This window comes from Phoenix dactylifera, chromosome 18 (assembly GCF_009389715.1).
Source record: "Phoenix dactylifera cultivar Barhee BC4 chromosome 18, palm_55x_up_171113_PBpolish2nd_filt_p, whole genome shotgun sequence".
Classification (NCBI taxonomy): Eukaryota; Viridiplantae; Streptophyta; class Magnoliopsida; order Arecales; family Arecaceae; genus Phoenix; species Phoenix dactylifera.
This window is the reverse complement of record NC_052409.1, coordinates 454,866-480,083: the sequence shown is the minus strand read 5'-3', so window position 1 is coordinate 480,083 and position 25,218 is coordinate 454,866. Positions and strand designations below refer to the sequence as shown.

General features: G+C 40.8%; 3 protein-coding genes across 5 annotated transcripts; 2 read left to right on the top strand and 1 right to left on the bottom strand.

Moving 5' to 3' along the window:
* The first annotated feature begins 879 nt into the window (after positions 1–879).
* On the top strand, positions 880–7,383 carry LOC103706916 (probable methyltransferase PMT3). 2 transcript variants are annotated; one of them, XM_008791182.3, is made up of 9 exons: positions 880–1,076; positions 1,906–2,007; positions 2,084–2,419; positions 2,508–2,672; positions 2,778–2,960; positions 3,213–3,807; positions 5,178–5,290; positions 5,440–5,660; positions 6,683–7,383. In XM_008791182.3, exons 3-9 carry the CDS (start codon positions 2,153–2,155, stop codon positions 7,002–7,004), a joined length of 1,866 nt encoding a protein of 621 aa, XP_008789404.1. In that variant the 5' UTR covers positions 880–1,076; positions 1,906–2,007; positions 2,084–2,152; the 3' UTR covers positions 7,005–7,383. The 2 variants fall into 2 exon arrangements, with proteins under 2 accessions (XP_008789404.1, XP_008789405.1); XM_008791183.3 differs by lacking the exon at positions 1,906–2,007 and having other exon boundaries at positions 882–1,076.
* A 733-nt stretch (positions 7,384–8,116) lies between these two features.
* LOC103706917 (RNA-binding protein 42-like) lies at positions 8,117–13,338 on the bottom strand. 2 transcript variants are annotated; one of them, XM_008791184.4, is made up of 7 exons: positions 12,846–13,337; positions 11,863–12,040; positions 10,702–10,799; positions 9,944–10,040; positions 9,702–9,787; positions 9,527–9,621; positions 8,117–8,508 (listed from the first exon to the last, which is right to left on the bottom strand). In XM_008791184.4, the coding sequence occupies exons 1-6, from the start codon at positions 13,098–13,100 to the stop codon at positions 9,568–9,570; spliced, it is 768 nt and encodes a 255-aa protein (XP_008789406.1). In that variant the 5' UTR covers positions 13,101–13,337; the 3' UTR covers positions 8,117–8,508; positions 9,527–9,567. The 2 variants fall into 2 exon arrangements, with proteins under 2 accessions (XP_008789406.1, XP_008789407.1); XM_008791185.4 differs by lacking the exon at positions 8,117–8,508 and adding an exon at positions 8,969–9,333 and having other exon boundaries at positions 12,846–13,338.
* Positions 13,339–20,946: 7,608 nt separating this feature from the next.
* Positions 20,947–23,837, top strand: LOC103707019 (NAC domain-containing protein 100). The gene is made up of 3 exons (XM_008791349.4): positions 20,947–21,388; positions 22,398–22,663; positions 23,243–23,837. Exons 1-3 carry the CDS (start codon positions 21,220–21,222, stop codon positions 23,648–23,650), a joined length of 843 nt encoding a protein of 280 aa, XP_008789571.2. The 5' UTR covers positions 20,947–21,219; the 3' UTR covers positions 23,651–23,837.
* Positions 23,838–25,218: the final 1,381 nt, after the last annotated feature.

Genomic DNA, 25,218 nt, shown 5'->3' with positions numbered 1-25,218 from the left:
AAGCCGGAGATTCGCATTAATTGCAGAGTAGGCCGGAGATCCGCATTAATTGTGGAGTAAGCTGGAGATCCGCATTAATTGTGGAGTAAGCCGGAGATCCGCACTGATTGTTGAGTGAACTGGAGGTTTACAGTAGCCATGCGCAATAAATGCTGAAGCAGCGGCAGGATATGGTCCTCAGTTGGACCTCGGAGGAGTACGGCCGTAGTAGGTAGCTGACAAGGGTAGACCTTGAGCATCAGGATTTTCTTAGGTCGGAGGTTTCGAGGTCGGGCGTTCCGAGGTCGGACGCCGACTTTGGTTGTTCAGGGTCGGGGATTGTGCGGCTTCTTGGGGGCATTCGTGTCACTTGGGGGGAAAAATCTTATTCCCCCAACAGTGGACATCCATTTCGTGTTAGAACTTTTCATGTGCGCATAATAATTGCATGACATTGCCCTTATAATATTAGAAATTATTTTTGATTAAAATAAATTAGCTTTAGTTGAAACAAAGACTTCTCAAATTAGAAGTGATGAAACCGGAACTGTGTTTGCTAATGAAATCATTGACTTGGACCTGACAAATATTTTGAACCTTTGACTGTGACAGAAGCACAGCATGCATGAAAAAATTGGACTAGGCCACTAGCCGATTCCAATAGCACAAGTAGATATATAGCCAAGACGAGGAAAATAAATGTAAAGAAATAAGGCAACTTGCGATCGACAAATTTTTATTTATCATGTTTATAATCTTATCTTGATGAAAGATCACGTCGGTAGAGCGACACTTATTCTTCAAATTTATTAACTTCGAATATATTCCTTATGGAATAAACTATTAATAAACTTTTTGCCTCTCTCTCTCTCTCTATAAATATGTAATGCGACCTTCCACTATTAAAACTCGGTGGTGCGCTATGCCTATGACCGGCGGATTAAAATACTCTCTTTCCTCGTTCCCAACCTCAGATCTGCTTGCACTCTCTCTCTCTCCTCCTACAGCTCCCGTGCTTGCTTTACCTTAGCGCCTCCCTCGATCTAGGGTTTTGGTTGTCGCTTATCGGATCGAGATCCGGTCCAGATCTCATCACGGTGAGCAAGATTGTAGGGTCTCAGTTTCAATCGATTTCCGTTTCGATGATTTCACTGGTGAAATCTACTTCGTTTTGATGGTTTCTGTCGTGGGAAATATGAGGCACTTAGCTTGGTTGATGGGTCTGTGAATCATCTCGCTTCTATTTCCATTCGTGAGAGATTTTTTTCACCAAATGTTTGCGGTTTCTTAGGAAAAATAGTCGTGGTTTTTGAATTTGGGAAAAAATGCATGTTACGGTTCTTTAAATTCGGGATTTTTATTTTTAAAATACTTTTTTTTGGGATTTATATTACTGTTATTTGGAATTACCTTGACATGGACTCTTGGGGCGCTGGGCGGAGAATTTATTGCTTCTGGATAGTTCGCTCTTAGCGTGATTTCGCTTCATAGGATAGCTTGGCAATGATATGAAATTGGTACTGATAAATCTTCTAGTAGCTTATCCTTGATTTTTTTTATTATTGTTTTGGCTGACAAACAACGTGGGTTAGTAAATGGCTGTTTTGATTGATAGACATTTTGATCTAAGTTTGTTTGGCCAATGAATCGCGTGGATTTGATCAGTATTTCATGAGATTCTCTCGATCTCGCGAATGTCAAGCAGTGAACATCAGTAATTTTTAGTTCTTTTCCCCCCTCTATCTTTAGATTGTGTGCTGAATCTTTCAGATCTATGCCCTCAGTTCTTTTCCTGATTGATTACCTGGATGTATTTTTACCCGCCCTCTCCTATTGGTATTGAAGGCTGTTGGCATGGTTAAATTCTGATAAGTGATTAGAAATTTATGGTTGATGACTGATAGTAAATATCTTCGATGTTTCCAGGTTTTGTTTCCACCTGTCTGCTTCAGGGTCAATTTTTGCAGATTTTCTGTCATTTCTCTTTAAAAGATTAGGATCTCTTATCGGGAAGGAAAGGCAGTACAAGTTAGTTACGGCATTGACTGAAGTTTTGCTGTAGGGGTTGTAGTTTTTTGTGAGATCTTAATTTATTTTATCACAGGTTGGTGTTATATGATCCTTTGAATGCTGTTGTAGAAGAGGACTATAATAGATTTTGTTTGCTAACGTCATGAGGGGGAGAGCAGATGGAGGTCAAAAGAAACACTTGGTCCCGTCGTTGTGTCTTATGGTGCTCATTTTAGGTTTTTTGTTCCTATATTATGGTTCTTTCTTCGGTCCTCGGGGGCAGCATACTAGCTCTGCTTTAGAGTATGGTAGTAGATTCTCAAGATCAATTGGTTGGAGTAGTGATGATAGTGGAGAGGTTGGCAAATCAGATGAGTCCATTTTTGCGCTGGAAGATGGGGATGGCAGTCTTGTACCCAAGAGCTTTCCAGTAAGTGTTTGTTGAATTAGTTGTTTCTGTTTACAATCATTGACTATCATGTTTACTGAATTTAGTCGTTTTTGTTTTGCCAATGAAGATCTGCGACGATCGGCATTCAGAGTTGATTCCCTGCCTAGACAGAAATCTTATTTATCAAACACGACTAAAGTTGGATCTATCTTTAATGGAACATTATGAGAGGCACTGCCCCCAGCCTGAGAGGCGTTTCAATTGCTTGATCCCTCCACCACCGGGTTATAAGGTCAGCTAGTGTGTGCCTGAATGAAAATGCCCATGATATATGGTTACCTCACAGTTATTGTGTATTTTAAAACTTTTGCTGAATGCGTTATTACTTGTGTTATAGATTCCAATCAAGTGGCCAAAAAGCCGAGATGAAGTGTGGAAGGTGAACATACCTCACACTCACCTTGCACACGAGAAGTCTGACCAGAACTGGATGGTTGTCAAAGGTGACAAGATTGCATTTCCTGGAGGTGGAACTCATTTTCATTATGGAGCTGATAAGTATATAGCATCACTTGCAAATGTAAGTTTGGTTTGCATACACTATTAAGAAACTTAATATGGGAAGCTAACACTTTTCTGGCATTTTACTATATCCTAATTCTAATCGTAACTTTTTATATATATTCTAAAGTTGCTTGTCTATAATCTAGGATTGTTAAATCTTCTAATTACCGGCCAGTGCATTTTTCATGTTTGCTGTGCATTTATTCCTTTATCGTATGCTTTCATTGGATGACAAAATGAACAAACTTGTTCCTGGTTGAATTGACAGATGCTTAACTTCACAAATAATAATTTGAATAATGAGGGAAGAATCCGGACGGTCCTTGATGTCGGTTGTGGAGTTGCAAGTTTTGGAGGATATCTTCTTTCCTCAAATATTGTAGCAATGTCTTTAGCGCCAAATGATGTTCATCAAAACCAGATTCAATTTGCTTTGGAGAGAGGAATTCCCGCATACCTTGGTGTGTTAGGGACGAAGAGACTTCCTTACCCTAGCAGATCATTTGAACTTGCTCACTGTTCTCGATGTAGAATTGATTGGCTTCAAAGGGATGGGATCCTTCTACTTGAGTTAGATAGGCTGCTTAGGCCAGGTGGTTATTTTGCCTATTCATCTCCTGAAGCATATGCTCAGGATGAAGAGGATCTTAGAATATGGAAAGCAATGAGTGCACTGGTTGAACGAATGTGTTGGAAAGTTGCTGCCAAAAGAAACCAGACAGTTATATGGGTCAAACCTTTGACAAATGACTGTTACATGAACAGAGTGCCGGGCACGAGACCTCCTTTATGCAGATCTGATGATGATGCAGATGCTGTTTGGGGTGTCCCAATGCAGGCTTGTATCACTCCTTACTCTGACCGTGAGTATCCTGGCATTTTTCACCGCTTATGATTATTTCTTTCTTTCTTCATGCTACAGAAGTCATTGGATTTTACCAAGCTTATTTTACCATTTCTGAATATTTGGGATTGCTTGTGACTATTATGCAGCTAGGCTTTTTGGTGTGCTTGTTGAGTTCTTATTTGAGAAATCAAGCTATGTAAGAAACTATTTAGAGTAATTGTTGTGATCATGGCCATATTGTGGAAAAATCTGTTCATGAACTTTTTATGCCGGGTTAATCATTATTGTGCTCATCTCTGCTAATATGGACTTATGGTTTCTCTTTTGACCTAATTTAAGTTTTTTCATTTTGGTATGTTATATGCCAAGTGTACAACCATATGAATCCAGTCAATTATATATGGACTAGAGATGTGCTATGATGATTCCCTCTTCATTGATTGGATATGTTTGGCCCTATATAAACCATAGAACATCTTATTTTGTACATGCAGATTGTAGTTATGCACTTTCAGATTCGTGTGACCTCAGTCTCTTGTTCTATTAGCAGTAGGGGCATGCAGCAGGTGGGGGGGGGGTGGGGAATAGGATTATTACTTATTAAACTGTTTTGATTTGTTTTATAATGTGCCTCTGATTGTCTGATTTCGAGTTTAGTCATTTTGAAAGTTGGCCAGCATTATCCAGAAATGCTATCAATGTTGTTTAAATAGAGGACCGCGAAACTACACTTGCTGTTTGTTTGCAAGTTTGAGGACTTTAATTGTTATGGCAACAATGTTTACTGGTTGTATAATGTATGCATGGGAGAACCGCTATGAGAACACTATGCCTTGTGTTGATTCACAAAAGTTGTGCGTGTATCTTGACAAACATGCACTATATTCTGTTGTATGCAACCAAAGGGAGCCAAATCTTTTTTCCATTTTATATTCCTTTTGAAGTAATGGTAGGAGGACCATGTTGAACAACACTTTGGAAAACAATCCCAAGATTCGAACACAGACTTTCCACCAATTGAAGAGGACTGCAACTATTGAGCTGTTGCCTTTTTTACAAGAGGAAGCAAATATTGTATTAGTCATTATCAATTTCAACACCTTTGGTGGTGAAAAAGGTTTTAGAAATTTGATGCCTCATCTTCATGGAAAGAATTTGTGGTGTTTGTTGCCTTGTTCTACTGGACTGCCGTATGTGTCAACAGAGCTCTTTTTTCTCTGAATATTCTAAACGGCATACAAGATATTCATGTTATTGATGAAAATCTTAGATGTCCACTATGTGGACCCGTTGTTTTATTTTTGAAAAAAATACTCATCTTATCGCCCTTCAGAAATTTTGAAATTAAAATTTGTGGTAACTTCCAAAATATTTTCCTTTTTGCAGAGAGCCATAGAGATAAGGGGAGTGGATTGGCTCCTTGGCCAGCTCGCTTAACTACACCTCCTCCCCGCCTTGCTGATCTTGGTATTTCCAGTGAGACATTTGAAAAGGACATGGTAACAGAACAAGCATTTCTGCTCTTTATGTTTTTCTTTGTGGTTGTCTTTTGATGCCAGTTAGCGCAAGCATACAATTAATATACAGAGTTACAGATGATCATTGGTATAGCAGAGTTTGGTTTCTCATATTTGCTCATATACTGCAGGAGATTTGGCAAGAAAGGGTTGAGAGTTATTGGAGCCTATTGAGTCCAAAAATACGACCAAACAGTCTGAGGAACTTGATGGACATGAAGACAAATATGGGATCATTTGCAGCTGCCCTCAGAGACAAAGATGTTTGGGTTATGAATGTTGTACCAGAAGATGGACCAAATACCCTCAAGATAATTTATGATAGAGGCCTAATAGGCACCCTGCATGATTGGTAAGCAGCTGTCTAATTTATATGCACCTAAGTTCTGAAATCTAGAATGTGCCTCTATTTCTCTAAATGGGACTTTTACTTAATCCACTTATTGCCGCTTCTCAGTCGTGTGCAGAATGAGGCAGTGGTATAGGTTTTCATGAAAAGCAAAGATCAATATTGGTGGTTAGCCAATTAGTTATTGTTGCATCGTGCATTTATGGTCCTAGGACTATTTGAGTAGATTAACTTCTAGGGCAACCTTGTTTTGATGATTTGCCAAAATAGATGGGTTGCCCAATAATTTTTTAACTCCTAAATTGTGTTATGTGCTTGTAACTAAAATAAGTTCTGATAAGGTTTACATCATGCTGTTTCTAATTTGGTATGGTATCTGTCATTAATGAAGTTCCATATTATTTCAATATCTAGTGTTAAAGCATCAGGCAAAATTTTAAACTTAGGAGGTAAATAGCAAGTTATACCCCATCGAGTTGAGTTCTCTTGTTGGATTTTACCTTTGGTTTCTATCTATTGCCATGTTCTTTGATGTTGAAGAAATGCCTGCTGACCATTATCCATCTCTTTTTTCAATAATACCCCCTCCAGCTGAAATTGAAGTCCTCTTCTTTGAGGTTGTGGCCAAACCTGCACTACATTGTCAGTCCATCTCAAACTGGTTCTACCTTATCAAAGATTCTTGTTTATCGCACTAGCACCTTTTTTCATTTTAGTAATAGAACCATAAAAAGAAATCTGTCTCTGTCTCTCTCTCTCTGCGCGCGCGCTTTCGTGTTTTACAGAGACACGACTCGGTAGTTTCAGGGTAAGCCTCTATAGGGAGACAGGAAAGTTTGATGGTTGATATCAACAGGTTTGTAGTTAGTTTTCCTGGAGAAATTTAGCATACAGTAGGATCTATGTTACTTATGCTGATATATACCGTCTCGGTCAAGATAGAAGCCAATATCGAGCCCTGCAGGCAAATGCTATCTTATAATTCTGCAAATTTGGGTTTTAATGATTAATCTCAAATTTGACAGGTGTGAGGCATTCTCAACATACCCTCGTACTTATGATCTCCTACATGCTTGGACTGTCTTCGCTGACATTGAGAAAAAAGGTTGCAGCGCCGAAGACCTGCTTCTTGAGATGGACCGAATGCTCAGGCCAACTGGTTTCATAATTTTCCGGGACAGGAGGCCAATCGTTGAGTTCATCAAAAAGTTTTTAACAGCATTGCAATGGGAATCAGTTGCTGTGGTGGATGCTGAGCCAAACTTGGATTCAGAAGATGGTGAGATGGTATTTGTTATCCAAAAAAAGATGTGGCTGGTAGATGACAGCCTCAATGATTCAGCATAAAAGTGCTTAAATAGCTTTGACGTCCTTTGTTTCTGTGTTCGTTTGTGCAGTTGGGCCAAAACAATGAATGGCCTGAGTGCACCAAAAAGGTCCACGAGGAGTGAGTCGTTTACTTTCCCCTGTTTCTAACTGTAGGCCTGGTTGTTGAGTCCGTAAGCCTAGTTCAGCGTTATGCGATACATTCTTGTCTATTTTTTTTCATTCTGAAAAGCAGTCCTTTTTTTCATCTAATAAACGTGCTCAAAACATTCCTTTTAGATGGATCTGAAAATGTATACAGGTGGAGGCACAACTGTAGGGTATGTGGCTACTTTGGTATGCCTAGAAATAAATGTACAGCCTCTGCTTGCGAACTTTGTTCTGCTGTCTTTGGCATTCAGTCTCATCCGAGCATGCTGGCTTTGATTTCATTACTGGCTTTGATTTCATATCACCTATGCCAGCTTTTATTCTCTTTTCTTCGTGCCCACAAGCTGATACCATCTGCATCAAGGAGGTACTTGATAATTCCCTAGATCATGAAGGATTGCCGATCTATGGAAATGGCTGTGTCCACGCTGTCGACTAAGCTGGCATCTGCTTCCGTATTACATACGCGCACACACGCACACACCGTTCGAGAGTTTGGCGACGTGTATGAGACGTAATCACATTATATATATGATAGACCCATTTATTCTATTTATATTTTCTGTGACCAACGGCTGCTTCGTATTTCAATAAAAAACAAATTAACGTTCTCTCCTCACAAACATCTCTCTTAAGCACGACTCGTGTAAGAGCTACCCTTCGTTATGCAAGATCACAGCCATCCATGTTCCATCAAACAAGATCACAACCAGCTATGCTCCATCATGCAAGACCACAGCCGTCCGTGCTTCTCGCATGCCAAAGTTCCTGCCAGGGTCCTACCGTGGATCGAAGGTCGTTCTTTCGGTGCTTGGTTGGCGGAGATATTTGGAGAGCTCCTTGAATGGCACGACCAGGAAGATATTACGAAACATGGTTACTCCTGGAAAGCATTTTAAAAGCATTTTAAAGGCGTGCTGGGTATCAAATCTTTTCGAGCTTAAGCAAATATGGGGCCATCACCGCAAGACCTAACATCACACTGGACTAGCTAAAATATATATCAGAACAAAAGGAATCATATGAACAAGGTTACACAAGAATCCCACTGCCATATTTTCAAAGTGAGACTAACATGTACATCATCGCATGCTCTAAAACCCAGCTCACCATCCAATTTCGGAAAAAAAAATCTTCATAAATATCAGAGGACCAGAGATGGCAATTCCTTGTAAATAATGGTACTACTTCGAACTCCGACCTTCATGAGAGGCCATATTTCAGGAAAAGAAAAAGCTAGTTTTTGAGTCAGACCATCATACATGGGGCTTTTGCTTCTTAATGACAAAAGGGAACTATAGCGTGCATGGTTTGTTCATCATGCATCAGTCACAATCCAGGCTTGCGATGCTCTGCTCCAACAAATTTCTTCACACTAATGCAAACAAAATGAAGTTAGATATTTTGCAGCAATCCAAGTTCACCAATATAGCAATAAATGCAAATAAATTGAGAAGCAAACACATAGCAGCCCTAACATACTAGTTCCTATTATTCAACTTATTTACAAGAGGACCCCAACATTCTATCACCTTGTCTCCTCTCTGCACTCTCGCACACATGTTCTATAAAGTTGTATTGCACTGGTAAGCATTTATATGTTATAGCCCAGTAAAAATGGCCAGGAACGTCGCCATGTTTTGTATTGCATGGGTTGATATTCAATGGGGGCATACCAGCACGTTACTCTTGTCAGCAATGCAATTGTGTGCAATGATTCTGCCTCCTTTGTTGCATTGAAGGCATTGGCTAGAAGACCAAAATGTTTCCATGACTACCAACCTATGCTAACACAAAATATAACAGCATTCTGGTTCATTTAAGTAAAATGCAACTTCAAATTAAAGCGACTAGACAAGAGATGAGTGATCATTAGCATTTGGATTGCCCCCCAAGAGAGGAAGAGACTTATTTGAAGTATATTATCGAGAATGTCTCCATAGCATAGAGAAAGAGCATCTAAAGCTATTTCAATCTGTATCATTTGTTATTTCTCCCTCCTAGCAGCTGACCTCTGACCTCGATACTGAGGCAGTCGAAGATCTCCTTTAGAAAACAAAGCACCCCCTCACACAAAAAAAAGGGAATCCCAGCAATGCATGATTTAACTTTCATATCTAGAGCAGTTGTACCATTTGGCATCAGATAGAAACCACAGGAACACAGTTTTCAGAGTTGACAATGACGATCAGCAAGCGACCTTCAGTGAGGAGAAAACAAGAGAAAATCTTATTATTATCCAAGTTCTCTGGCTCAAAAAAAAATCTACTTAATTTGTTACTCTTCAATTTGCATGATCATTTTCAGGAAGTCTCAGCAATATAGGAGGAACAAGCAACAGAATTAGAAGTGAAGAGGCTAGTGATGCTTAATGGGCTAGCAAAGCAACTTACCGCTTGTTACTGGGTAATTATTTGGTGAGAACCTTCAAGCTTCATTTGTGCAGGATACTTTTCTTTGGCAGTTTGGGCTTCTTCTGAATGTGGTTCTGAACAAAGCACAGGAGGTAATTAACGGTAGCACAAACACAAAGGGAGCATTAAAAAAAGTAATAGTTCAGCAGGATACCTTTTGCCTTTCTAAAGCTTCAACATCTGTCCTCTCTTTCCAAATGCTCTTACGCAATTTGATAGGTCGATTTCCAACATATTTACCTAATATGGTTGTGGTGGGGAGAAGAGCCATGTAAGATAATGAAAGAAAATAAAAATATGATTTTTCCTAAACAGAAGCATGTTATATGAAGATTGTACGACTTAAAAGAGGATATAAGTATTCTTTCAAAAAAAAAAAAAGGACAAAGTATGTACCATTCATCTCTTTTAGTGCAGCTGCAAGGTCTGAAGGGTTTCCAAAACTAACAAATCCAAAACCCCTTGTTTTTCCAGTCCTCTTGTCTCTTACTACCTAGAAGCAAAACATTTCAACTGATAAGAGTCTTCATCATTAAAATTAAAATAAAAACTGCATTTATCTGCAAAAAATAAGGCCACTATATGATCTGCAATACTGCCTCAGAGGCTGGTTAGCAGCTGTAAACAATGTATGTTTTTTTTTCTTCAGGCTATAAGACACTGGTCATTCCAATCACTACGGCTCTAAAACTGAATTCACTGTTAATAGACTGCATCTAATACAACCTAATCTTCAATGCCATTCAGAACCTAAAGGAAGTAAGCTCACTGATTGCACTCAGAATTACCATGATTCTGTTGTAAAAGTTGGAAACCTCAAGATAAAGCTGAACATTAATCAAACTAGGGTGTCGCTTACGGTTTCCTGTGAAAGAAACTCTTGCACAGCCATTAAACAGATTGAATATTGAATTGAGAGATTTTTAAGCATGGATGGCTGTGATCATTTACATAATGAGATAAGCCCCCGAATTTGACTTGTGCAATTTCATGTTTCCCCCTTGTAAACAGAGAGTAAGAATTAAACCAGAAAAGGTGTATTTCTCAAAAAAGGGAGTTTTAAGAGACACATGGACAGTGAAAATGTGTGGAGTCAGACATTCAGGTAATGAATTTGTGCTATAGTGTTAGACATAGATTGAATAGAAACTCACTCTTGCCATGTTGAAGGAGGGGAACCTTGAGAATGCTTTTGAAAGAACATCATCATTGACTTCGTTGCCCAGATCTCCACAAAATAAACGAAAATCATCTGCAAAATATCTAAGAATGAGTGCACTTTGCACCTCTTTCATAGAAACTGATGCCAAACATCAATTTATGACAGGTAAACGTCTATTGGCAAGTGGAGGAATAAGCAAGTATTATGGGAAAGCAACTAAACTGGACACTATTACCTATAGTCAGACTAAAGTATGATATCCCTAAAAGGTTTTGATACATTCAGAAAGTATAACACATTAGCTTCAAATACATAAAATAATGTCCTTTAGTATATACATTTTATATGCAAATGTGATAGTTGTATTTAATGCTTTACACTGGATCTGGTTAAAATCAAGTTTGACAGAAGCCTAATAAACTCAAGCAAGAAGGGCTAGTCCAGGTCCAAAAGTTTTGAGAATAAAAGTGAAGGACCTATTTTTGTGATCGTCTATATTATGTCAACCACCTTGCATCTTTCCTAGATTGATCCAAAAAATCCCTTGACCTAATCTGCATAAAAGAAAAGCAACTTATATAAGCATGCAATGGACAAACTTACACACCAGCAAGTTTCACTTCATACCAAAATCTTCCAAAGTTCAAATGCCATGAACTTGAAAAAAAAGATGAAGAAGCTATTGTACATGCACATATACAAGTTTCACTTCTGAAAAAAAAAAATGTCCTTCAGCGAAAAGCCCTATTACAGTAACTAGCCCCATAAGGTAGGATAAATTTCCACAATCTGAACAACTCACCATGTCTTTCATAAAAAAATAAGCTTAAATTTATCATACAGACAGTATGGCATATTCAAAACAATAATTGAAATATTAATCTAAAGACAATAGTAAAAAATGTCAGATCGATACGAGCATACGACTCTTAGCAGCTTGCATTTACTTATACATCCAAAAATCTAGATTGGTGGCAAATAATTAAATTGTCATCCATCCTATAATGAGCACATTAACACATGAAATTTAGCCATACCACAACCTCAATATATGTTTGATAACTGAAGCCACTAACAATTACCAAAGTGAGAATTCATATATATCAAAAGAATCACAATCAAATATATAAATAAAGTGAGTTGCTGAACATACTCTCTGGCCATTCCGCCAATGTTGGATCCTCCCAACTTTGTCCAGCTGCCTTACGAGGTATTGCTCTCTTTTTTGTTTCAGCTTTATGCTCAACTTCACTACTTGCAAGAGCAGCTTTCACACTTTCTAGAGCCTCTGGTGTGATAGTCTGTGCATCCCGCTGGAAAAGTTGTTGTGCCTATAAATATAAAGTTTATAGTCATGCAAATCTGTGAGGTAAAATATGAAACATAAGTTCTTCCTTGAGAACAAAATATGCAACAAATATATAAGATAACAAGTATTAATGATAATCACAATTTTTCCATCCACTGATATTTGTCAAGTTTTTACATTGAAGAAAAGCCTAACATCATTAGTCAAACTCAAATAGACTCATAGTTGATTTCTAATTACCTATAATTATGCCGAATACACCAATCACGTCCCTCATCCAAGTCCCATTTATTATACTACAAAATCAACAAAGCATTAAAAATCTGGTCATATGTGAACATGGACATTTTGCATCTTTACATTTTCTCCCAAAAATATTGTAACTAGCAATTCGATTATAAAGCCAGGGGTCCGCAAAATTCTATTGACAGATGAAGCTCTAGTATCATAATTTTGATGACTTATTAATCTTGTGGTTGTGCCTCTAGATCGAACAGCATAGGATACCTCTCTAGCTTTAGCTTTGTGATCACACGGACTTACAAGCCAAGCTGCACTTTTAATTGGATGGTATTGTAAAGATTTGGTACAATTGGTATATCTTTCTTGAAAACGCGACCAAACTTCTACTAGGAAGACCGAAGATCACAACTTTTCCCTCAATTACCTACATCTTCCACCTGGTTTCTTCGTAAAATCTCTTCAATTTAAATATTTCACATGAATTATCAGCATCAAAACAATAAAATTCGAAAACGTTATCAAATGCAACATATTTTCAACAATTCGAAACGGAAATATAGAAGACAAGAAGCCGAAGAACTGACCTGCTGGTACTGTGGGAGCGAATAGACACCGGACACCACCGGAGCCGCGACAGGATACGCTGACGGGAAGGTCTGCGACACCGGCGGGATCTTGACCGGAGGAGGGATCTGGGGCGGCGCGAGGTAGGGTTGCTGCATCGTGGGATCGGGGTTCTGAAGATGGAACGGGAGAGGGAAGTATGAAGAGGCCGGAAATGAGTACTGGGACGATGCCGAGGGATTCGAATTCGACGTCGAAGCCGATTCCGTCGCCATGATCGCTTCCAAGAAAAGGGTAAAGGCTCCAAACTTGAGCACCAGAAACCCTAGATGGATCTGAAACCCTAGAGGGATTAGGGCTTTGCAAGGGTGTCGGAATTCTAGGGTTTGGAGCGGGTGGGGAGGGGCGCTTGGAGAGCCGATTTGGAGGGTGACAGATAGACGGGAGTTGAAGCCCGTACAAGCTGTGGGGGTCGGAGGAAGAAGAGGACGCGAGAGTCGGGGGAAAATGTCGGGCTACGCATAGATTATGTTCAAACCTAGAGGGCTGATCTGTAAATATCAATGTAGCACTTAATTAATGTGAACACGAAAATTTTTACCAACACTGGTTCTAATTAAGCTGTCATTAAGATTTAAACTTTGTTGTTGGTATTATAATGTTGAAATGCAATGGCTTATGCGTAATTTAAATTTCAATGAGGAAGTTGCCACTGATTTTTTTTTTCTTTTCTTTTTTTTTCTTTGACGGGTTGTTCAGACAACATGTGTCCGAATACATCCAAGAAAGTCAAAATACATAATCTCACGAAGTGCCAAAGGCAGCTCCCTCTCTCCTGCCCACAGGACGTATCCTGAGTGGTGGGCTGCATATGCAGCCACCCAGTCGGCCGCCCCATTGGCCTCTCTGAATACATGCGTGGCCTGAAAGGCCGCGCCATCCCTCACCATCATCCCGATGTCCCGGATCAGAGGGTGGTCTGCGCTCTCACCAATCGTTCCCTTCCGGATCCACCCAATAACTGTAGCCGAATCGCCCTCCAGGATGATCGAGCTAGCCCGCAGCACCTGCCGCGCGTGGCGAAGACCCGCCCAGGCAGCTCGCAACTCCGCCCCTGGGACTGATATGTCGAACAACTGGCAATCGCCTGCTGCCACTACCCTAGAATGAGGGTCCCGTATAACGAAACCTGCCCCGCCGCGCGTACCTCCATCCAACACCGACCCGTCAAAGTTGACCTTGAGGAAACTCGGGGGTGGGGGCTCCCAGGTGAAAAACACCGTCCGAGGAGCTGCCTGAGCAGAGAAGGAACCCCAGGTGTCCCGAGCTATCAAAGGTATATCTGAAGGAATGGTGAGTCTGGGCTCCATTGCCAATGCACGAGCAGACTCCGCAACAAATCTCGGCGACATCCTGCGCTCGCTGAAAATACGAGCGTTCCTTGCCAGCCAGATCTGATGGGCTGTGCAGGTCGCTCTGATGGCCTCCTGATGTGTCCCGGGACTGGCCAGCCACTGTCGTATCATCTGAAGGAAGAATCTCCTCTCCCGCCACGCCACCTCCGGGATACCTGTCCACTGCCATGTCGCCCTCGCCCAGGTGCACCGAAATAGTACATGGTCCACAGACTCGTCTACGCCGCAAGCCCCGCACTCCGCAGGGATCCCCAAACCACGCCTCCTCAGCACTGCACTCGTCGGAAGGCGATCCCACATCACCTTCCACAAGAAGAGAGCTGCCCTCGGGTGGAGACCGGACCTCCATATCCAGGTGTAGTCCGGTCCCCGCTCATGCTCCTGCTGGATAGCTCGTGATAGATCACCCAACCTGACACTGGCCCTACATGAGGTGCCCCATACCCGGACGTCTGGCCCCTCGCATCCTGGTACTGGGAGGGAGCGGATCCTCTCAGCAAGGTGTACCCCGAACAACTGATGGAGTCTGATCTCATCCCACTCTGTCCTCCCTGGTGCTAGGAGGTCGCATACCCGGTGCCCCTCGGCTGCCTCAGTATCCACCATCGTCGGCTAGTATCTCAAAGGAAGGGTGTCCACCCATGGATCACAAATCACGTCGATGCTCCGTCCATCGCCTATCAGCCACCTGGTGTTAGCCAACACAGTCGGCAAATACCTCCCGATCTCCCGCCACATAAAAGAGGTTCGGCGGCCACTCCGTGCCACCTCAGGGACCCCTCGGCCATATCTGGCTGCCATCACCCGGCTCCAGAGCCCCTGTGGCTCCAACAGAAAACGGGCTGCGTGTCGAGCGACAAGAGCCTCACGCCTCTCCAAGAGGGACTGTACTCCCAGACCGCCCTCACTGATAGGAAGATAGACCTGCTCCCAGGCCACCAAATGTACCCCATGGCCCCCACCATGAGACCCCCACAAGAAACTCCTGAGGAGACGTTCAATCTTCAACAGGGTCATCTTTGGGATCACAGTGTTGGCCATAAGGTATACCGGCATGGATCCTAACACTGATCTGACTAGTTTTTTTTCTTCCAAGACATTTTATATTAACTAAAGCCGGCAAGCATATCAGCTCTGTCTAAAGCTTAAAATGTACCAAGTTTTATGTAGATAAAATGTCAACAAGGGGTTTCAAACTAATTAACTCTCAAGATATTTCATGTAAAGTGACATTTATTACTGGCTTCACATGAAACACTTATTTTAGGCTTAGACATAATAGAAGCTTTAAAGAGGGACTTATGAGTAGTTTTTCCCCAGGTTATTCCACATGAAATCCGCAAATATTGCCGGCTACGCATGCACTAAGTTAAGTTCCAACTAGAAGCTTCATAGTAAATTGTCTTTGTAAATTTTATGATATCAGACATAATTTAAGATTCGGAAAGAAACATATAAATCGTTTATCCTCACAATACGCAAAGCAACAAATCATCATTAACGTCATGTAAGGCTTTAACAAAAAAATTTATTGTAATTAGCTCTCAAGTAGGGGCTTATAAATAGTTTTATCTAGAATATAAAGTAATATAGGTAAAAAAAAAACGAGCCGACTTCATGAAGCTTCTACGTGCAAAATCTTTGTGCAATTTTATTAGGTCCAACTGGGGACTTATAAATAATTTTCTCTCAAGCATACTCGACAAACTTTAAATGGGCGAACATCTTTTATTGGGTGTAGGCGAGAACTGAACCCAAGTCTCCGGCATCAATACTACTTTAACCCAAGCACCAACTTGGTAGGGGCACCATGATTGACTGGATGCCTCCCGGGCATTCAGCCAGTCAAGTTGATGCGGGTGAGAAGCACATTAACTAGTAGGCCTACAATGCTGCTTACTATAAAGCCAGTTTCAGAATAGCATATAAATCTTTAATTGGATAAAATGATCCAAATGGAATGGCAGCATGTGATTTCTAATAAGGTCAAAGATCAAGCATTCCAACCCCCTAAGCAAGGGTTGCAAGATGTATGGATAGATGGGAGGGATGGAAGAAATAGAGGACAAGAGTACGGGGCAAATAAAAGATAAATTAAGAAGGAAGGAGAAGGAAAGAACTCTGTCACAAATGTGTGCTTGAAATCCACGCACCAAATATCATTGACAAAGAGGAGTCCCAGGAGGGTTGGGAGCACTGACCAATGTTTTGGACGAAAATGAGTAGAAGAGCAATGCTGATGAATAAAGAATAAAATAGAAGACACGCCGGAGGCAATGGGTGAAAGAGAGAGAGCCAAAGAGGAAGAGAGGAGAGCTCCCTAGGGTTTCTGGTTATGTCCACTGTGGACTGAACAAGAAGCAGATATACTTTGTTTTGATGTTTGGTTTTGACCTCCAGCACGAAAGTTATACTAGCACTTAATTAAAATTGTATTCCCAAGGTTAGGAAGCAGGGAGATCGAGGAGGGAGTAAGGATCCTGCTTCAAGGAGGCCAAGATTGTGGAATTGCTGCAAGGGACTGGGGAGAAAAGGAAGTGGTTATTTTGATGCTAATCTGGGAGCTCCAGGTGATCTTTAAAAAAAAAAAAAAAGCCACCTGTCTTAACAGTTTTGTCTGCAAGTTATTGGGGTATATCACAATGAAATACCCAGAGTACCTCTAATAGTTTGTACTATTCGATTATGCTGCTGCCTTCTATGCATTCATTATGATGCCTGTGAAAAATTTAGTGTTTTCTCCTCTCCAATTTTACAGTTCTAATCATACATTCACAAATCTTATAATGTTTTGCTTTTATCTTGATGCGATTCGAAGGAAAAGTATCAGATTACATGTCCATTTTTATAGGTTTGCATTTGTGGGGTGTTTGTCTAGGACAGCATATATACATGTATGTTTTTGTCAGTCTGATAAATAAACCAAGGAGAAACCATCAGGGGACAAAAGACCAGGTGATTGAGAACTATTATTTGGTACTCGATCGAAGTTTCCAATTAGTTTGCAGTGCAACTGTGCATGGCAGCTTTGAAAAATAAAGAAGCTTTCTTTAGCATTAGCATTCAAATCTAGGATCTGGCCCAGCTTGTTATAGATATTTCTTGCTCATGGTAACGCATAGAAGTAGTTTGAGGAAAAATCGGAATACTTTCTCCCTCCTAGCTCCCACTGGCAGTTAAACCACTTCTGCTCCTGAACTTGCGCAGAAAGCTAGACTCTGAAAACATAAGCTACTTCAGTATTTTCCTTCCCACTTGTGTTCATGTTTAGGCCGTTCTATTGACTCTTGCCTGAAGAATCTACTTGGTAAGTCATTGTCGATGGACCTATATGATGACAAGCTAATGCCTTAATTTCAATTGCTTCAGTATGGACCTGTACATTTTGTATGCTTGTTTGGTACTATTTCAGTATGGCCAGAGGTGTCGGAAAGGTTCTGTGCCTTAAATGAGGGGTGAAAATCCTTTCCTCTCGAGGCGCCTTTTGAAGGGCAAAACTGTGAGGGCAGTGGTCTCCCCCCGTCTGCACTGGACGCGCGGGCCGGAGCGCCCAAAGGGCAGTGGTCTCCCCCCGTCTGCGCTGGAGGCACGGGCCGAAGCGCCCAAAGGGCAGTGGTCTCCCCCGTCTGCGCTGGACGCGCGGGCCGGAGCGCCCAAAGCGGACAATACCTCGGAATGAACGCAGTCCTCTTTCTCTGCTAGCTTAATGTGGGTTATGCTGTTATGTGAGGCTCCGGCCAAAGGCCGTCCCCGCAACAGATGGCGCGCCAGGTAGGGGGCGCCTCCTCCCACCGTTGACTATCCCTTAGGACTGCGGAGGCTCGAGAACCTTCCCACTGGGGGGCTATGTTGCGGGGGGAAGGGGGCCTTGAATTTAGTCCCACATCGGCTAGTAGCGGAAATGTTCTGTGCCTTGAATGGGGGGTGGAAATCCTTTCTTCTTGAGGCGCCTTTTGAAGGGCAAATCCATGAGGGCAGTGGTCTCCCCCCGTCTGCGCTGGACGCGCGGGTCGGAGCGCCCAAAGCGGACAATACCTCGGGAGAAACGCAGTCTTCTTTCTCTGCTAGCTTAATGTGAGCTATGCTGTTGTGTGAGGCTCCGGCCAAAGGCCGTCCCCGCAACAGGCTCCATGCGCCCAGTCCCCTCATGTTTATCGAACTGTCGACTTAGTTTATTCTAGTATATATAGTATATATGTCTCCGATTATTGGTGTTTCTATCTTTCATGCTTTCCCTCTCAAGAATCGGGTTGGTATCTGTCCTAAAGAATGCTTGTAGACAACCATTTCCCAACTTCCCAAGCCATCAGAACAGTCCTCCAGTGCTCAATACAACCCTAACTAACTAGCTAGGGGAGCACATCATAGCGTTTTGTTTGTTTGTTTGTTGGTTGGTTGGTTGGTTTCTGGCACCGTTGGAGAATGAAATGACGATGGACCATGACAATTCGATTAGAATATTTTGTCCTCGATCCCTTATGGTTTGCAAAGTAAGGTGGCGGCCAGCTTTTATCTGTTTCTAATTATATCTGTTTCTCACGATCAAGGAATTTTTCTGGAGACAAAACTTTAGTGGGTGGGGTAAGTATGGCTGTGCCATGAGACGTTCGGAACGAAGCCTGTCCAAGCTTTATCATTTGATTAGCTGTCGATTATTTTAGGTTAAAGCCAATAGGGGTGATTGCCGAAACCGCCAGCCACATAGTTTTCAGGGTTATGTTGTGTAATATTCTGAAAGAGTCCTGATTGTTTATTTAGAAGAATATATCTTATTGCTTGTTTGATGTTAATATGGGACAGTTTTCGCATCATACTGTTATATATTGTCCTACTAATCTGCTGGTATTCAATTATTCTCGTGCATTGGTCATGTGAATGGTTCCGGCCTTGCAAGGGATTATCTAATAAATGGAAGACATTCCGCGTCGGTTGGGCCATAGAAATCTGTGCTTGGATGACAATATCCTTTGATAGATAACCACTAACGAGACAGGTAGGTCCCTCCATTGAACTTATAACTATCCAGATCAGCGGATATAATTTGGAAACTCTAGAAGACGGCTAGGTGTGATCAAACTTGCAACGCTCGAACGGGCACGGCTTCTCACTGGCGTGTGGTGCGGCGCATGGGAGAGGCTGGGGGTTTCCGGCTGCAGCAGCCGTCATCAATGGACGCACAGGGTCACCAACGGCCGGGATCGGTTCCCCTAATTGGCCTTGGGGACTCTATGGGCCTGGCCAGGGCCCTGCCATCAATCATGGGGTTTTTCGTCTTTTGCTCCGCGCATTGATTGAAATTGGCCACCTTTCAAGGTTGCCCTGTCCCCGGATCCCTGATCGCCGGATAATCCATCGTCCAAGCTAAGCTAACATTTTTGTCAATTTTTTAAATCTACGAATCAAATCCTGCATGCATGCATGCATACGCATATTAAACTTTTTTTTTTATTTTCTTTACTTTCTTTTATATATTGGAACAACACCAAATGGTTGTTGTTTGATATGTCAACCGACCTTACGTTTAGTGCTATTCCAAACATTTCGCATTGGTCTCATCCCCTATTATTTATATGCATATATGTTTGTCGTCGACTCAGGGGAGCATTCTTCATTCTTCATATGTTGGAGGAATTATTGCCTAAAAATTATTATATCATTATTTTGTAAAAGAATAATTTATTAAAATAAATTCAAAAGTTTAAAAAAAGCTTGCTCGAATCGAGGCGTGTGATATACACTGCCTTAAGAACGTGATTCGCTCCCTATGTGCGGGTTTGCAGCGATTTCGCCCCTAAAGTATAACAATTTGTCTCAATTTGATCCTTCTCTAACGAGCACTGGAGAGGCTTGATTTGACCGACTTGTTCATATGCTTAGAAAAGAAGAAAAGATAAAAAAGAAAAAAAAATAAAAAGCATGAAGTTGAAGAGTGGAAGAAATTCTCGGAAGACAAAGTACCAGTGAGAGAGATAGATTGGATTGGATAAGAATTAATCCGAAGAAGGCTATTTATATACTTTATCTAAATATTAACATAATATTTGGAAAATACTGTAAGTCTTAGAAAATCAACATTTTCTTTTGAAGAATTATAACTCTTCTGAAGGCGGAAGATATAAAACAACTAGATAAGAAAAATTTATTTTTTTAATTAAAACTCCAATATCGGGCGTGTTATCAAGAGAGTATTCGTGCACATGTTGACAATAGAATCGGAGTTGGATTTATTTTATTAATTAATCCTCCATTGCCTTAGATAGGAAGAAAGTTGATCGCCAAATAAGACTGGAGTGAAAAGACTAATATTTTAAGCATATCTTCTTCCCGTGAAGCCTCCCTTTCCTCTCTCCATCTTAACTTTAACAAATAGGATCCATCACGGGGAATCTAAAGAAAAAATTGAAAACAATAATAACGTAAAAAAGAAGAGAGAAAAAAAAAAGGAAGAATACTGTCGGTCTACTACAGTATCTTCTTTTTTTAAATCCCTGATCATTACCCGAGTTAGGCTTGGCCCTGCCCTAAGTCATATCTCAAAAATTGTCTGATGACAATTCCTCCTGTAAGCACTTATTCTTAAAGCCTATTCATCAAAATCATCCAAAGGTAATAACCTTAAATGTCTTGATTTTTTTTTTGCCAGGACAGATAATTCATATAATACATATATAAAAGTTCTTGCTGCACAAGCATGAGGCCCCTGGCTAGCATCTCCCCAGACCCGGAGATTGTGACCGATGCGCACGCCTTGTTCGCCGATATGACGGGGATAATCATATAAAATAGTGAGGGCAGAGCTCCAATTGTGATAGCCTCCCCTCTATATTAAGCATCCACACCTCAACTAGAAGAATTTAAGCCGTTCTCAGAATTTCACAGCTAACAAACCGAGACAAGCTCATTATCTCTGCACCAAATCAAGTCCTACATACGCCTTTGTCATCCTTCCTTCAGTCTCCCTTCCCCCCTTTCAGAAGATATGGATCTGAGGGACATAGAGTCCACTCTTCCACCAGGGTTTAGGTTCTACCCGAGTGATGAGGATCTGGTCTGCCACTATCTCCACAAGAAGGTTGCAAATGAAAGAGTCTCAGGAGGAACCATGGTGGAGGTGAATTTGCATACTTGCGAGCCATGGGAGCTTCCAGGTGAGTAGTCTTCCCATGTCCTGCCACCATTTCAATCGTAGCATATGTAGTCCTTCACTCTACTCATATAATTCCTATCGATATCTTTCATTTTAAATATGATTTATAGGGGGTTTCTCATATATAAGTTGCAGCCTTAACGTCGGTATTTCACTTAATTTGAGACATAAGATGCAAACTTGATTTGCAACGAAATGAGTATACAGGTATTCGGATTATGAGAAATCGACCTGTACTTTAAACATTATTTCTAGTTGATGTTAAAGAACGGTTTTATGAAGTTATTAGGTCTAGGTTCTCATAATTATCCACGCATTTCGTTGAGAAATGAGTAATAATGATGAAAGTACTGTTCGCCTGAATAAATCCAAAAAAAATATTAATGGATACCTGATTTTGGAGATAATTACGCTTGCTTCGAGTGCATGCCGAGGAAGTTATTGCATTACCAGTCGTAATATCCCTACATTTCTCTAAACAGATCATCAAAAGTCTTATATGTACATATGCAAATGGTGAGGAAGCTGTTTATATATAGTTCTTTTTTTTTCTTTCTGTAATTGCTGTTTATAAATATTGAAAAGATATTATCTGATTTTTCTATGTTAACAACATATATGGTACACTTTGTCCATATATATATATATATAATAATAATAATAATAATAGTAATAATTCTTCACGACCAAGCCATGTAGCTAGCCCTTCTTAGATAAATAAACAAAAGTAATATATGAGTTTCTTACAGTACAATACTCCAGAGGTTTGTCATATATATCTTCCCAGCAATCCAATTCAGTCTAGTGTACCAAAAAAAAAAAAAAAAAATCCGATTCAGTCTAACACTGTTGTACTGTCACACGTAGATTACCAAATGGTAGATTAATTAAAACTGCACTTTGCTTGCATTTAGATTGGATTTAATTTCTGGTTTAGATGACTGAAGGTATGCATGATATATATTTAGAGTCTACCTGCAAAAAATCTGATCGATCAACCATCGCTGCAGAGGTTGCTAAGCTAAGTGCGAACGAGTGGTACTTCTTCAGCTTCCGTGACCGTAAGTATGCGACTGGGTCTCGCACAAATCGGGCAACAAAGTCTGGGTACTGGAAGGCCACTGGGAGAGATCGTACGGTCTATGATCCTACAGCCCGTGCAATCGTGGGGATGAGGAAGACGCTGGTCTTCTATCGTGGAAGAGCTCCAAATGGGATAAAGACTAGTTGGGTCATGCACGAGTTCCGGCTAGAAAATCCACCCCCTAGCCCTAAGGTACTTTCCCTCCATTCCTTTCTGTGGGCTCTTGTGCTTCTTTCAGATTTCCATGAGCTAGACAAAGGAAAATTTTTGATTCTTCAAGCTGCCCATAAGAATAGGAAAACTTTTGAAGTATGAGACACCAATATTTCCTTCCACCAATGTTCTTGGTTTGGGCAGGCGTCTTGTTTTGTGAACAACCCAAATTTCGTGGAGCCAACATGTTACAACCCAGGACCTCACCTAAAATGATTAGCTAGACGGTATTATTTGAGTTTTTTGATCTTGTATAAGTATCCAAAATAGCTAGCTGCATGTGTCTTCACACAACATGTCCTCAAAAATGTATACACTCACGAAACCCTAGGACACACTAGCAATGAAAACTATATTAAGTTTGATTTCTTCATAGACATATGGAAACATGCATTGATTTTTTTGCCCCCTTCCAAGAAGACCTCTTAATACTCTTAGTTACAACCTAGCATGTGGTTGAACCCTTGGTTTCAATGGGCAAGTTTTATCTTAAGAGAGCAGTGCTTGTTCTCATTTAGGTGCACTCTGTATTTTTTTTCTTTTTTCTTTTTGGGACAGGAGGACTGGGTGCTGTGCAGAGTTTTTCAGAAGAAGAAAGGGGATTCAGTGAATTACAGCATGGAGAATGATCAGGATAACAGCATTGGGTGCTCCTCATCACATTTGGGGTCATCCCCTCTGAATGGCCATGCCATGCCATATGGGTGCTATGAGCAGATGATCCCACATCAGGAGGGCAGCAGCCCTAACACCTTCCTTAATTTGGCAGCATTGCACTACAACCTCCATGGTCTCCCCCAAGAGGCGGACAGCGCAGCCATGAATGGAATGGGCTCAAGGGGTGGTCAGGATGATTTCGGGTTGCTGCTGGATGTGGGCATAGAAGACCATGACTTGGTGGATGGAGGGATGGCGAATATGGGAGGCATGAAGTTTCCAAGAGGCAAAGATCAGCTTTTCTTCTAGTGTCTTTAAATCTTAGACATGTCTATTGATTTGGATTGAAGAGTGACAAAGATGGCCATGTACAGATGCTGTCATCGTGGATTAATTTGAGAGGTTCATGCCATTATTTGTAGATAGCACACTTGCCATATTGTAGAAATTTCAGGTATAATTATTTTCAAGAAGAATAAATTATTAAGTTCACTAATCTACATGATACTATAGTTGCAGAATTGCTATCCATAAATAGATTGGTGTAAAAGCTTGCATATTTGCAGAATTTGCTAGGTTTTTCTAAATGTTTGGGGGAATTTCTAGAGGATAAACCAGATCAGGGGAAAATATCAATGTACTTTAAAGGATGTAATTAATGTCTTATATATTACAGGGGCATGTAAGAACATGGACTGAGGTGGTAATTATGGCAAGGATGCAGAAAGACTAATCGCAAGAAATCATAAAATGTATGAAATAATTTGTTGAACAATTAACGAGTTGTCAGAGAAATCTATAGTTTTTTTAAATTAAAATATTTTAATGGGCCACCAAATTTCCCAACACAGTTAGAATTGTAACCATCAACTATAATGATAGGATGGGTCTATTGGCGGATCTGCATCTCATGCATGCAACAAAATAAAGTTGGATTGACTATCTTTGGAGGTTAGAACTTTAGTATATGCTCGCTTTCCTTCTTTCTATCCTCTCTTTACATATACCTTGCTTATCTTTTCTTTTTGATAAAGTTTTTTTTAAAAGGCGAGACATGATGTATTATTTAGATTTTTTAATCCTATATAAATATCCAAGATCTGCCCAGCAAATAACCGATGTAGGACTAAACATGCGCCCGTAAGGATCCTCACATGCTCCTTTTGTTTAAAGCCTAACATTCTCGTCAGGTTAAGAGTTCAAATCCATCAAATCTAATCACAAGCACCACGATCAATACGTGGTGAGTTCTAATAAATTCATGTTGCAATGTTTCCTAATCTACATAGATTATGGGCCGAATCTGCTCTGATATTATTTTGTAACAACACAGTATCTCATCCAAAAATACTATCCAGAAGGTGATATACCTTGCCTATCTACTATCACCAAACTCTCATAAATAAACTTCATAAAGCCTCTCTTGTAAGTATTGTAGCTCCATAGGACAATAGCCAACCTTTTAACCTTGATGCCTGCTCTTGGGAGGACCACTTCAGCTATAATGTTGGCATCTATTTCCCCCTTTCTTCAAGTTCCTATCTTAAAAGATATTTTAGACTCAAACATGCAGTAGCACGCTGCTTGCAAGTGTTGAGTAGCGGCTAATTGGGTCGTCTTCATTTTCTCTCCCGCTTCACATCGCCTGTCCTTCCGAACTACCAACTTCTTACCATAACAACCAAGTTCTATAATATTACATGGGCCAGTTTGCTCTCTCTCTCTCTCTCTCTCTCTCCCCCTCAGTAGTTGGATTGTTTTCTTTTAACACTCTACCAGCACGATTTGAAGTATGAAACTTCATCAAAATTATATTAGCATGCTACTTGAGCTGCAAAGGAATTTGGTAGCGACACACTTTGCCACCGCTTAGGTCT